Source organism: Myotis lucifugus, unplaced genomic scaffold, assembly GCF_000147115.1.
Source record: "Myotis lucifugus unplaced genomic scaffold, Myoluc2.0 scaffold_3, whole genome shotgun sequence".
NCBI classification, from domain to species: Eukaryota; Metazoa; Chordata; class Mammalia; order Chiroptera; family Vespertilionidae; genus Myotis; species Myotis lucifugus.
Window position 1 is genome coordinate 6,171,281 of NW_005871051.1, and position 13,711 is coordinate 6,184,991.

General features: G+C 36.3%; 1 protein-coding gene across 5 annotated transcripts in view; it reads right to left on the reverse strand.

The window, feature by feature from the left end:
- The window catches only part of FAM126B (family with sequence similarity 126 member B), a 42,930-nt gene that overhangs the window by 20,125 nt on the left and 9,094 nt on the right, over positions 1–13,711 (reverse strand). For 3 of the 5 annotated variants that reach the window (XM_006082397.3, XM_006082398.3, XM_014461374.2), the window contains exons 3-6: positions 12,728–12,806; positions 10,264–10,365; positions 4,780–4,959; positions 893–973 (exon numbers count right to left, since the gene is read on the reverse strand). In XM_006082397.3, the coding sequence (XP_006082459.1) occupies positions 893–973; positions 4,780–4,959; positions 10,264–10,365; positions 12,728–12,778 (414 nt within the window). In that variant the 5' untranslated portion in view covers positions 12,779–12,806. Of the gene's footprint in view, positions 1–892; positions 974–4,779; positions 4,960–9,452; positions 9,602–10,263; positions 10,366–12,727; positions 12,807–13,711 lie in introns of those variants that run through there. The other 2 variants (XM_006082399.3, XM_023760100.1) reach the window with 2 other exon arrangements.

Here is a 13,711-nt window from a genome sequence, read left to right on the forward strand (position 1 = left end):
CAAAAATAAATGAAAAAATAAAACCCAATCAAACATAGATGATTTCTAATTACTCCTGAAGACTTAAAAAAAATTAAAGAATATGGTAATCAAATTTAATTGAAAAATAAAAATGATTTAAAGAATATTTTTGAAAACTCATAAAAAAAGATTTAAAATGATACTGGTAAAGAATACAAAGAAACAAGAACTAGAAGAAAATTACCCATTAATTATTTTCTGCCTCTCTTGACAACAGCTCAACTTTATATCACTAATTGGAGGCCTGGTTTCATGCACTGATGGGGTCCCTCGGCCTGGCCTGCGGGGATCAGGCTGAAACCAGCTCTCCGACATCCCCAAGGGGTCCTGGATTGTGAGAGGGCAGTTCTCGGGTGACGCACCCCGGAATCGGGCTCCCTCCTCTCTGGTTACAGGGTGCATCACCCGAGAACCGCCACTGCCAAGTCACCACAGCTTGGCAGCTCCTGGATTGAGCGTCTGCCCCTTGGTAGTCAGTGCGCATCATTACTACCGGTCAGAAAGTCACTTAGCCTTTATACATATAGATAACAAACATCTACTTTTAATAAGTAAATCAATAAAGATGTGTTAGGAATATTTACCTCTGGTAAGAGGCTGACTTTATATCTTTATTCAGTATACCAGGGGTCCTCAAACTACGACCCGCGGGCCACATGCAAATACAAATATTGTATTTGTTCCCGTTTCGTTTTTTTACTTCAAAATAAGGTATGTGCAGTGTGCATAGGAATTTGTTCATAGTTTTTTTTTTAAACTATAGTCCAGCCCTCCAACGGTCTGAGGGACAGTGAATTGGCCCCTTGTTTAAAAAGTTTGAGGACCCCTGCAGTATACTTTTAAATAATTCTACCTTTCCAATTTTACTTACCTCATGGTATATTGAAGGCTTAGATAAAGAAGGGATAGTAAAAGACAGAACTTTGTTGTTTCCATCTTTATCAGCAATTTCCTAGTTAAAAAAAAATACAAAGATAATGAAATAATCACAGGACTATTAGAAATAATAATTACTTTCTTAATTTACCAAACATATCATTGGTAACTGAGGAAGATGTTTAGAAATAGTAATATAAATAAAAAAAACTGCCCGGCCGGCATGGCTTAGTGGTTGAGTGGCCATCTATGAACCAAGAGGTCACGGTTTGATTCCTGGTCAAGGCACATGCCCAGGTTGCAGGCTCGATCCCATAGGGGTTGTGCAGGAGGCAGCCGATCAATGATTCTCTCTCATCACTATTGTTTCGCTCTCTTTCCCTCTCCCTTCCTTTCTGAAATCAATAAAAATATATTTAAAAAAATAAAAAAATTAAAATTAAAAATAAATTACTACCCTAATTTATCTTTGCTAAATTAGCAAATTTGTACACTTTGGTGGTTGAATTATCCTTTGAGAGATTTTAGTGCAATACTAAGTAAATCAAATACAACATGATAGCAAAGACATGAAAGAAGCAGGCACACAAATCAATTTTCATGTTCAATTTATACACAGGGCAAGGAGATTACAAGTGATTAGATCTTTAAATAGAAACATTAGTTCTTTGAGTCAAACAAATTAAAGGCCTTAGGCAAGAGCTCCATACTTACTAAAATAAGAAAAACACACTATTCTAACACAGAATGAATCCTGACTAAAAGAAACTCTTAAAATTCTTCAGCAATAAACTAATGACTTCAAATAAGCTACATATTAACATAATTATTAGTCTAAGTAATTAAAAATAAGTTCATATTTAGGTCATTCTTACTGAACTGCAATCTTGTGAATTTTAAAAGCATTTTATCTTTCAATGAAAAGGACAATGTACCCATCATCTTTACATCCAATCTTCTATTTGTATCTATAAAAATCTGCCTACAGTAACCAGGGGTGAAATGCTCTTCCTGCATCACTCCCTTTCTCTACTGCCTCATTTGTCTATGTTTCCTTTACACTTCATATTAGTATACATAACAGACATAATCATAGAGAAGACTGAACTTGTTAGACCTGGGAAGGTGGTCAGAGAGAGACTAAGTAGTTAAACAATATGAAAGGAAGAAACAACTATAAAAATAACTACCATCACCAAAACACAAACCCAGAACATCCCTATGGGGCTCATTTCTGAGTTTTATGTCATAGGATAGTACCAATTATATGTGAACAATGGTCCTACCTATAATTTTGGCAGGAAAAGGGGATTAAAAATTCCTTAGAGAGCCAGGCTGGTGTGGCTGTGTTTGAGTGACGACCTATGAACTGGGAGGTAGCAGTTAAATTCCTGGCCTGGGTTGTGGGCTCGGTCCCCAGTGGGGGGCCATGTGGGAGACATCTGATCGGTGATTCTCTCTCATCGATGTTCCTGTCTCTCTCTCCCTCTCCCTTCCTTTGTGAAATCAATAAAATATGTATATTTTAAAAATTCCCTAGAGAGATCATTTATCTACTTTGTAGTCAAACTAGTTACCACTACATCTGGGCCACTGTGCCTCAGAGAGAAAGTTTATGCTAGCTAAGATGAATAGACATGATTTAAGTTAGGCAATAAAATTTTAATTTTTATACCTAAATTTTAAATTAAGCCAAATACTTTTGATCTACATTTGTGAGTATTTGTGGAGAAGTGTGTTCTGAAATTTGTTTAAGCTGAGGGCAATATAAAACTATTCTCGTGGCTATCTTAAATAAGAGAGAAGTGCTAGGGAAGGAAAGAAAAAAGAGAAATACGTATATAAAGAAAAACCAGTTCGGTAAGAAGAAATGAGAACCACAGAGAAGAGAGAGCAGATATCAAGGAAATTAAAAGATAGAAGCCTGAGGTTGCATTTCTGCATAGAAATGAGCAATATTTTTATAGTACACTATTTTTGAGATGCCAAAATTAAACCACAGCATCAACTATTGTCAAGAACTTGTCAAGCATTCTGATATACAAAATATTTGCTTCATTTGTCCCATTACTAAATTTTATTACACTAATCAAATTAATAAAAGTAACAGCATAATGTTAAACCTTATCTAATACACCAAATTCAATTACTAAATCACTAAACACTTTCTAAGTACCTGTACAAATCAATAGAGGAGACACAATGATATATGACACAAATTTCCTACTTTAAAAAAACGGTATCAGGCAAATTAGCAAGAGAATTTTATACCAAGACCAGCTTTTCATTTTAAAAACTCATCTTCAGTTATGATACAGCTAATAATCATAATAATTAAAACACCACAGGCACCATGCTGGGTTTTTCTACTTGTTTTTAATCCTATAATACTGTTCTATTTCTGTTTTACAGATGAGGCAACTGAAGTCAAGATATTAAGTAACTTGCCCAAATTTAAAGCAGCCAACAAGTGGCAAGGCCTGGTTTTAAACAAAATATAAGTGGCTCCAAAGGCCATGCATGCACCATCCTTCAGATATATGTTCTAGTGATGCAAATGTTTTCTAATGATTTTTGAAGGGGTAATACTTAGAGCAGCAAGCACTGGTTCACAAGAATATTATTTATTGTGAGGTGCAGTGAACTGGTGTTTCCTTTTCTCCGCATCCTCGCCAACACTTGTTGATTTTTTGATGATAGCCATTCTGACAGGTGTGAGGTGATATCTCATTGTCATTTAAATTTGCATTTCTCTGATGATTAGTGACTTTGAGCATATTTTCATGTCTCTTGGTCATTTGTATGTCCTCTTTGGAGAAATGTCTATTCAGGTCTTCTGCCCATTTTTTTAATTGGATTATTTTTGTTGCGTTGTATGAGTACTTTATATATTTTGAATATTAACCCCTTATCATATGTATCATTAGCAAATATGGTCTCCCATATAGTGGGTTCCCTTTTCGTTTTGATGGTGAGTTCTTTTGCTGTGCAGAAGCTTTTTATTTTGATGTAGTCCCATTTGCTTATTTTCTTAGTTTCCTTTGCCCTAGGAGATATATTGGCAAAAATTCCACTACTGCCTGTTTTCTCCTAAGATTTTTATGGTTTCATGCCTTACATTTAACTCTTTTATCCATTTTGAGTTTATTCTTATGTATGGTGTAAGTTGGTGGTCTAGTTTCATCTTTTTGCATGTATCTCTCCAGTTCTCCCAACACCATTTGTTGAAAAGACTGTCTTTACTCCTTTGTATGATCTTGCCTCCTTGGTCATATATTAATTGACCATAATGGTGTGGGTCAATTTCTGGGGTCTCTGTTACAATCCATTGTCTATATGCCTATTCTTCTGCCAGTACCAGGTTGTTTTACTGATAATGACTTCGTAGCAAAGTTTGATATCCAACTTTGTTCTTGCTCAAGATTCTGCAGCTATTTGGGGTCTTTTTATGGTTCCATATAAATTTTTGGAGTATTTTTTTCTAGTTATGTGAAGTATGCTGTTGGTATTTAATAGGGATTGTGTTGAATTTATAGATTACTTGGGTAGTATAGACATTTTAATGACATTAATGCTTCCAATCCATGAACATGGTATACATTTCCATTTGTTTGTCTTCCTCTATTTCTTTTTCAATGTCCTATAGTTTTCCTAATCCAGGTCTTTTACCTCCTTGGTTAAGTTTATTCCTAAGTATCTTTTTGTTGTTGTTGCAATGGTAAATGGGATTTTTTTTTTTTTTTTAGTTTCCCTTGTGCTCAATTTAATTAACTCAAATTTTTCAACAGACATTTCAATTTTCTTCTAAATATTCTTTAAGTATAATTTCAAGAGGACTTTAAAAAATACTTAAAATTTCCCAAACTATCACTTTCAACTTACCAAGTTATAAATTCCTAACAGAAGTGCTTCAATGCAACCATTACTCTGTCTGTCTCGGCTAACTGTAAGCCGTAAATAAACCCACATCAATTCTGGCAAGAACTGCAGCGTGAACCTCTTAAGTCGAACTTCAGAGCTACGATAGAGCTCAAACAGCTGGTGGCAGACAGGTTCCAGGAGCTAAAAGGAAAATAAAGTGCATTAGTTATTTCCATTATTTTGGATATAACTGATTTTTTTAAAGGCACGTATACTTATATCTTATTTTTAAACTAAATTCTTAACATAATTCTTGCATATTTTGAATCAATGCAACCAAAATTTTAATCTCTATGTAGAGAGATTACATATTAAACTGACCAATATACTAACTATAAGTAGTACTTTGTGGCCCTGTAATGTCAACATAACTTTTAATTCACTGTACTACTTAATTTAGTTCAGTGGTTCTCAACCTGTGGGTCGCGACTCCTTTGGCGGTCGAACAACCCTTTCACAGGGGTCGCTTAAGACCATCCTGCATATCAGATATTTACATTACGATTCATAACAGTACAACATTACAGTTATGAAGTAGCAACGAAAATAATTTTATGGTTGGGTCACAACATGAGGAACTGTATTTAAAGAGCCAGAAGGTTAAGAACCACTGATTTAGTTCTTTAACCAATGTACCAACTTATATTTAACAAGTTTCCTTTTCTGTTCTTAACAACTCTTAGTATCCTCCATTTTAAAAAAGTTTCTATTGAAAGAAAATAATCTCAAATGATCTTGCTGAAAGTTAAATATTAATTTAAGACTATGATTTAAATAAATTATATACCACTCAGTAGAGAAAGGGATTTTGCAATATGTAATATTTGGACATCCAAAATGCTAATATTTTAAATTAATGCTAGCTAATACGAGACTGATAAATTCTATTAATTATATTTATTTGAAATATTTTGAAAAGGAGGAAATTCTACAGAAATAGCTTTTCCAATATTTAATTGGATAATTCTTTATAAGATATCACACAATCTGACTTACAAGGAACTTTATGACCTTGAAAACTGAAGAAAATGAGCAGTTTAAATAAATCTTCCCCTTTTCCCTAAGCATGTACTGCCAATTTAGAATGTTTTCTTTGGAATAACTGCAGACTAAACAAAAACTATGATTTTAAAATGCAGACAAACACTGACAGGAAACTATACTGTTTAAAACTTAACACTAGTTTAATCAAACATTCTAGAATAAAGCCACTATTTTCACAATGTAAATTAAAAGTCAACTTATCCTATGTTGATTGTACACATAACATATTTAGATGAGTTAAACTTAGCTCTTAAGGAACAACTAAAGCTAAAAAAATTTATACACACACATCCTAGTCTAGTAAGCCCTTTATGTGAAATCACTATCATTGTATTCGAAGTCTTAAAAACCATTCCAACTTTCTCCTTATACTGAAGTCTAGATCAAACAATTTGCCCAGGACACAGAATTTAGTGGTGTAGGAAGACTCTAGAATTCAGGTCTTCTGACACCAGGTTGATGTTCCCATTATACCACATTCCTTATATTACAGCAAAGATGGAGTAGGAGGTGTGAGTTGCTTAATTACAAATAGTATATTCCACATAGTGCCAATACTTTTGAAAATAGTCAATTGTTGGCATCTTTTAAAAATGCTAACAATAATATTTAGGTCTTTCGGGAAATTAAAGATTGTTGCTCTTATAAATTTATTACACACACACACACACACACACACACACACACAAGGTTTTTATTTTTATAAGTTTATTTGAACCAAACTGATGACATATGCTGGGGAGCAAGATCTTAAATACTCCCTAAATATCCTATATAATAAAAGCCTAATATGCTAAGTGTCGGCCTAAGCCAGCAGCTGGACATCCTTCTCGCAATCCAGGGTCTCTTGCTCCTTACCGCCCACCTTCGCACTCCTTACCGCTTGGCTCGCTGCTTCTTAGCGCTGCCGCAGAGGCAGGAGAGGCAAGCCTGGCTTCTGATTGAGTGGCTGCTCCCCCTGTGGGAGCACACTGACCACCAGGGGGGAGCTCCTGTGTTGAGCGTCTGCCCCTGGTGGTCAGTGCACACCACAGCAACTGGTCGTTCTGGTGATTCCGCCATAACGGTCGCTTAGGCTTTTATTACATAGACATCTTTTAAATCTACTTTCCTCCTTAGTAAAGATCCTAAAATTACCTTCTCTAAATGTTATTGTCCATGGAACAATATTATGATTTATTTTAGAAAGATCTTAACTTCCTTCCTCAGTAGCAAAAACTACATGAGGAGACTATATTTTAATTAAGCATTACAAAGAAATACAGACTAAGGGAAATTATTATTCTGGTTTTTTTTTAAAGTCGGAGGAAGAGTGGCTGGAAATCCAGTAACTTTTAATCAGATACCACTGCAAAATAAGACTGTTAAAAACTTGCCAATGCTATCTGTTAAAAATCTTTAATTCCAAGTATATGTATTAGGCCATTGTGTTCTCAGTTTCTCAGTATTATACATGACTCTGACCTTTCCTAAATGAAACTATCACCCACATCAAAAGGTGTTAAAAGTCATTTTCTTCTGGTTAAAAAAAATAAAGCTTAAGAATAACTGACACATTCCCCAAATTTAGCTAACAGTTTGATAAAATAGTTACTAAGAGACATGCTCTCTGATGAACACACTGAGACAATCTGGCTGGAATAATGGACACTGAAGCCCAATTTGGGTTAAAGAGAGAATGTGAGGTGAGGAAAAGGGGTCAAATATAAAGAAGTTATAGTTAAGGTTCATCTGTGAAAAGAGACAACAAAATGGGGTAGGTAATAAAGAAGCTAGTCAAATAAGGTTTTTAAAAAATAGAATATGATTCTTTCTTTGCCATACTCCGTTCATCAGGAAAGAGAAGAGATCATTAAAAGGAGCAATCTTTGAGATGGCTAGGGAAGATGGGATCCAGGCCTAAGTGAAAGAGATGACCTTTGATGCACTAGGATACTTCATCTACTGAATAGCAGAAAAGGCAGGAGAAGATGGGCAGAGATGCTGGTATATTTGAATGGGAAAATAAGAGAGCTCCCAACTACTTTCCTATTCTTTTTTAATGACATAAAAAGCAAGCTGAAAATATGGAGTAAGGAGGGTAAGAATATGAGAAAAGAAGTGTAAAATGAACAGTTAAACAGTGTACCAAGAAGTAAGACTATAAGAGATTTTTAGTTTTGGATTTAAAGTGCAGAAAGATGGAGGTCTCCGTGAAGTAGAAGAACCGCAAGAGTGACTAAGGTATCTGGAAGGAGGGAAATGAGAAAAGTAAAGCAATATGTTGGTGTAGAGATTAATGTTGTATATATTAATGATTCTACAGAGCTTACTGTTCTGTTTTTCTTAAGTATGAACACATAGTTAGAACCTTATGACCTGACAGGAGAAAAGAATGGACAGACCTGCTCTGTCAACTGGTTGATTAAGCTGACAGCTGGGCCTTGATCTTAAATCTCTAAAGTTATAATTTTCCCATTTCTAGCCATGACAAAGTCTGACACGTTAATAGTTTGAAGTATTACAATATAAAATAATATGAATAACTTTTTAAAAAATATATATTTTATTGATTTTTTACAGAGAGGAAGGGAGAGGGAGAGGGATACAGAGTTAGAAACATCGATGAGAGAGAAACATCGATTTAGCTGCCTCTTGCACGCACCCCACTGGGGATGTGCCCGCAACCCAGGTACATGCCCTTGACTGGAATCGAACCCCGGACCCTTCAGTCCACAGGCCGACGCTCTATCCGCTGAGCCAAACCGGTTAGGGCATGAATAACTTTTTTTAATGTCATAGCTTCCACCTATAACTGAATCAAGGAAACTGATACTTTTTTTCTTTTTAATCCTCACCTGAGGATGTGATTTTATTGATTTTGGTTTAGACTCTAAAATTTAGAGAGAGGAAGGGGGGGGGAGAAAGAGGGAGAGAGAGAGAGAGAGAGAGAAAAAAAACATTGACCAGTTACCTCCCATCTGAGCCCCTACCAGGAATCAAACCCCAAACCTAGGCATGTGCCCTGACCAGGAATCAAGCCCGCCACCTATTTGGTATAGGGGACAGTGCTCTAACCAGAGAATGGAGTCCCAATAAAAAGGACAGCATTTTAGAATCTCATTTTGTATTTCACTGTTCTTCTAATTAATATTTATTAAGTGTTCATTATGTACATGATAAAATACTAGATTCTATGAAGTAACAAATATAGAATATATGACTACTGCCCATGAAGAGCTTACAATCTAAAGAGAAAGCATAAAACAAATTTTAATAAGCAAAGCTTAAATGTTAAGACAGTGCAAAACAGAGGGTGGGGAATACACACATTCATTATTCAAACAGAATTTTGAAAATGCCTGACCAAGGATATGCATATATGTACATTACCACACCTGAAGTTATAAAACATTCATAAATACACAGCAAGAGAAAAAGAAGCAAATGAATCCTGTACCTGCTGCTATACAAGGTAACAGATGCAAGTCTAACTGAGAGCCAATCCAAGTTTAGGAGATAGGAAAGAAAGAGGTCAATAAGCAAGCTTTTAGTGATTGGACAAAAATGAAGATGCACTTTAGTTAAGCTGCTGGTTAGGAGATGATTACCTGAACTTCTTCAAACTCACTCCAGTACACAGCAGAGGCACTCGTGGAGGCTGTATCTGGGAAGATAAGAAGCTACTTTCCTGTGTGTTCCTTTCATTTTCACTTCAAAACATACATGAGTCCCGTGGTGATAAAACTGTATGTCATAACTATTGTGTTAATGAAAAGATAATGTGTGTATTTTGCATAAATTAACAAATAGATTCAATAGCTGAATTTTTTTCCTTTTATGACAAACTGAATAAAAGAAAACTCTAATTCTAAGTTTATTAATCTTGACTATGTAGGCTAAAAAGTGCTTTCTCTGATAATTTTCAAACTAAATTTACTAGCAGTATCATTTTATGTTACCAGTCTAAGTTCACTGATTAGGGTGATTATACATAGTTCTATATTGTCAATAAAATAACTGCGAAGAATACTTAAAATAAAATAAATAAATCTCAATCTGTGTATGGTTAAAATTTGGCTTCCAGAAAAGGAAACATTCCAGAAAAGGAAGCAAAGGAAAGTTTCAAATTAAATAAATAATCTGCAAAAACAATGGTCACTCAAATGAAGAATCAAAATATACTGTCCTCAGCAGTAACCAATTTGATCAAAACATTTAAAAATATGGAGAGAGAGAGCATGAGGAAAGCCAAAGCAACTATCAGAATGAAAAATAGCAGAAAAAGTTTTCCAGTCTCTAAGAAGAATTAAAAAAAAAAAAAAAAAGAGTAGGGAAAACTACAAAACTTAAATATGTGTGCTTTAGTACACATATTTAATTTTATTATGTTGAAATTATTTTTCATATAAACTCTCCTACCTCATTATTTGAATCTTGAATAACTTTGTAGAGGGCTGGTACCAATGTTTTTTTCCGGTGTAAAGTTGCTGCATAATTGGTGATCTGAGTGTCAGGTAATGCCTAAAAAAAAAAAAATTAAAGGAAAACAAAAGTGAACTTAATATTTGGGAAGTCAGAAACTTTATTTTAAAGGAGCTCCTCTTGAAAATATTTGAGTCAATTAAGAAAAGAAATTAATATAAGAACTAACCATGAATGTTAATAAAACAGTTATATACAGGGTGAGGCAAAAGAAGGTTTACAGTTGTGAGTACTCAAAACACAGTTTATTCTTGTATTATTATTATTTTTAAATATATTTTATTGATTTTTTACAGAGAGAAAGGGAGAGAGATAGAGAGTTAGAAACATCAATCAGCTGCCTCCTGCACATCTCCCACTGGGGATGTGCCCGCAACCCAGGTACATGCCCTTGACCGGAATTGAACCTGGGACCCTTCAGTCTGCAGGCCGACGCTCTATTCACTGAGCCAAACCGGTTTCGGCTTTTTTATTTATTTTTATTTTTTTATTTTTTTTATTCTTGTATTATTAATTAATGATTGTATTATTTATTTTCATTACAACTGTAAAAACAACTTTTGCCCCACCCTGTATAATTCTAACCATCCTATATAATAAAGAGGGAACATGCAAATTGACCGTCATTCCGCCACAAAGACGGCAGTGCCCACAGCAGGGGGCGGGGTGTTGTTTCCATAACACAAGATTGTTGCGCCCACAGCGGAGGCTGAGTTCCTGTAACAAGCCTTAACGAGCAATCAGCAGGGACCTGAGGCTGCGCCCCCCCGCCCAGTTCCCCTCCCCTGTTGGGCTTGACAGGGGACCTCAGGCCGCGCCCCTCACCCGGCAAGGCTTGACGGGGGACCTCAGGCTGTGCCCCCCGTCCCGGCGCCAGGTCAGGGGACCTCAGGCCACTCCTCCCACCCAGCGTGGCTTGACGGGGGACCTCAGAACGCACCCCTCGCCCAGTAGGGCTTGACAGGGGACCTCAGGCCACGACCCCGGCACTGGGCCAGGGGACCTGAGGCCACAACCCCTCCCTGGGGCCAGGGGAACTGAGGCCATGTCCCCCGCCTGGCGGGGCTTCACAGGGGACCTCAGACCATGACCCCGCCTGGCGGGATTGATGGGGGGATCTCAAGGTGCGCCCCCCGCCCTGGTGCCGGCCCAGTGCCAGGCCATGCCCTCCACCTGGCACTGGGCCAGGGGACCTGAGGCTGCAACCCCGCCCAGCAGGGCTTGACAAGGGTGGGACCGGCCAGATCTGGATCTAGCCCAATGGGGGTGGGGCCGGCTGGGTCTGGGTCTTGCGTGATTTCGAGGCGCACATGGGTGGGCAGGGACTTGACTCTGGTTCCTGTGGCATGCCCCAGACTCTGACTGGAGGAAGATTTTCATGTACATTTTACTAATTTTCTTTCATCTCTGACACTTCTATTATAGAGAAAGGGCAAATAGCAATATTAAAATATTTCCTCTAATTCAGCGGTTCTCAACCTGTGGGTCGAGAACAATGAAAATACAGCCTGCATATCAGATATTTACATTACAATTCATAACAGTAGCAAAATTACAGTAATGAAGTAGCAACGAAAATAATTTTATGGTTGGGGGTCACCACAACATGAGGAACTGTATTAAAGGGTTGTGGCATTAGGAAGGTTGAGAACCACTGCTTAATTAATCCCCTTTTAATGTGCATGAATTTCATGCACTAGGCCACTAGTTAAATCATAAAAGTGATTAGAAATCACATATTATAACCAAGATTTGCTGAAATGGGTCATCTTAAACTAATCTAGTCTAAAAAAGTAGTTAAGGATATATTTTAATATGTTTTTATTGTTTAGAGAGAAAGGAAGGGAGGGAAGTAGAGAAATAGAAACATCTATCGGCTTCCTCCTGCACACCCCTTACTGGAGATCAAGCTTGCAACCTAGGCATGTGCCCTGATCGGGAATCGAACCAGTGATCTCTTGGTTCCTGAGCCACACTGGCCAAGCAGTTTAGATAGATTTTAATTCTTGCATTTTATGTTTATAAAACACTTATTTCCATAATGTTAGTAATTATAGTTTTCACTCAAATCAATGAATGATTTTAAATTACAGGAAATAAAACATAAGGCAAAAATCCTATTTCTATGCCTTATTAAAAAGGTTTCCCCTCTTTGAGTGGAATATTTTAAAATTTATATATCCCCTCATCAATCCTAACAAACTATTTTCATTTTTACATATTATCTTCTAGCCATTATTCACATCAGTGCCTTTTAGAGAGTTGCAATTACAGAAACATTATTTCATATTTTGCACCACTTCATATCATATTTCAGTTTCTCCAAAGAACAGATTTTTACTGCTTGAATTACTGACATATAGAATCATTATGACATATTCTTATTCCTAATCCAATTTACCTTGAATTCTGATAACCATTCTTCTACAACACCACGTTCAGATCCCAGCATCTTCCTCTACCTTCTGTTACTCTTATCTCTGAAAGAAAAAAAGCACTGAGTTGAGGATAGCATTACTACTTACAGAAACTACCAAAAGTAAATAATGAGTGCCTTTCACTAAAGGAGACATTCATCTAGTATATATTTTAGATAAGAAGGCTTAGTTTTAGAACAGAACTCAAACTAAAATTTTTTAAAGAAAGAAGTTTTATTTATTTTAATATATTTTTATTGCTTTCAGAGAGGAAGGGAAAGGAAGAGAGAGATAGAAACATCAATGAGATAGAGAACTATTGATTGGGTGCCTCCTGCACATCCCCTACTGGAGATAGAGCCTGAAACCCAGGAATTGAACTGTGACCGCCTGGTTCATAAGTCAATGCTCAACCATTAAGCTACACCAGCCACGCTGTCTTTTTTTAAAGATTAAATCAGTTAACATATCAGTAAGCAAGACTAACTATGATAACTGCTCTTAAGGGCTTCTGATGGACCAAAATTATTAGATAAACAAAGCTACACAAGTATTAGGACAACATATGAGATAGTAAAAAATGAGTTTTGCTACAGCAAATTTTCAGGCTGTTTAGATTAAGTCTGAAACTTAAGCATGTAAAATGTGCTGTTATTGTAAATACCAAGTTCCCTAAGGAAAAACCTAGAGCTATACTATCCAATACAGTAGCCACTAGCTACAAGTGGCTATTAAAATAAAATAAAATTTAAAGATTCAATTCCTTAGTTGCACTATTTAGTACTTAGTAGCTAAATGTGGCTTGTGTCTTCCATACTGGACAGCACAGATATAGAACACAGACATCATCATAGAAATTCTATTGGACAGCACTGATCTAGATGTAGTTAAATAATACAGTTATACTAAGTAAATTTGATAGGTCAGTAACTGTAAAGGTTAGACAACAAAAAAGCTAAAAGACAGAA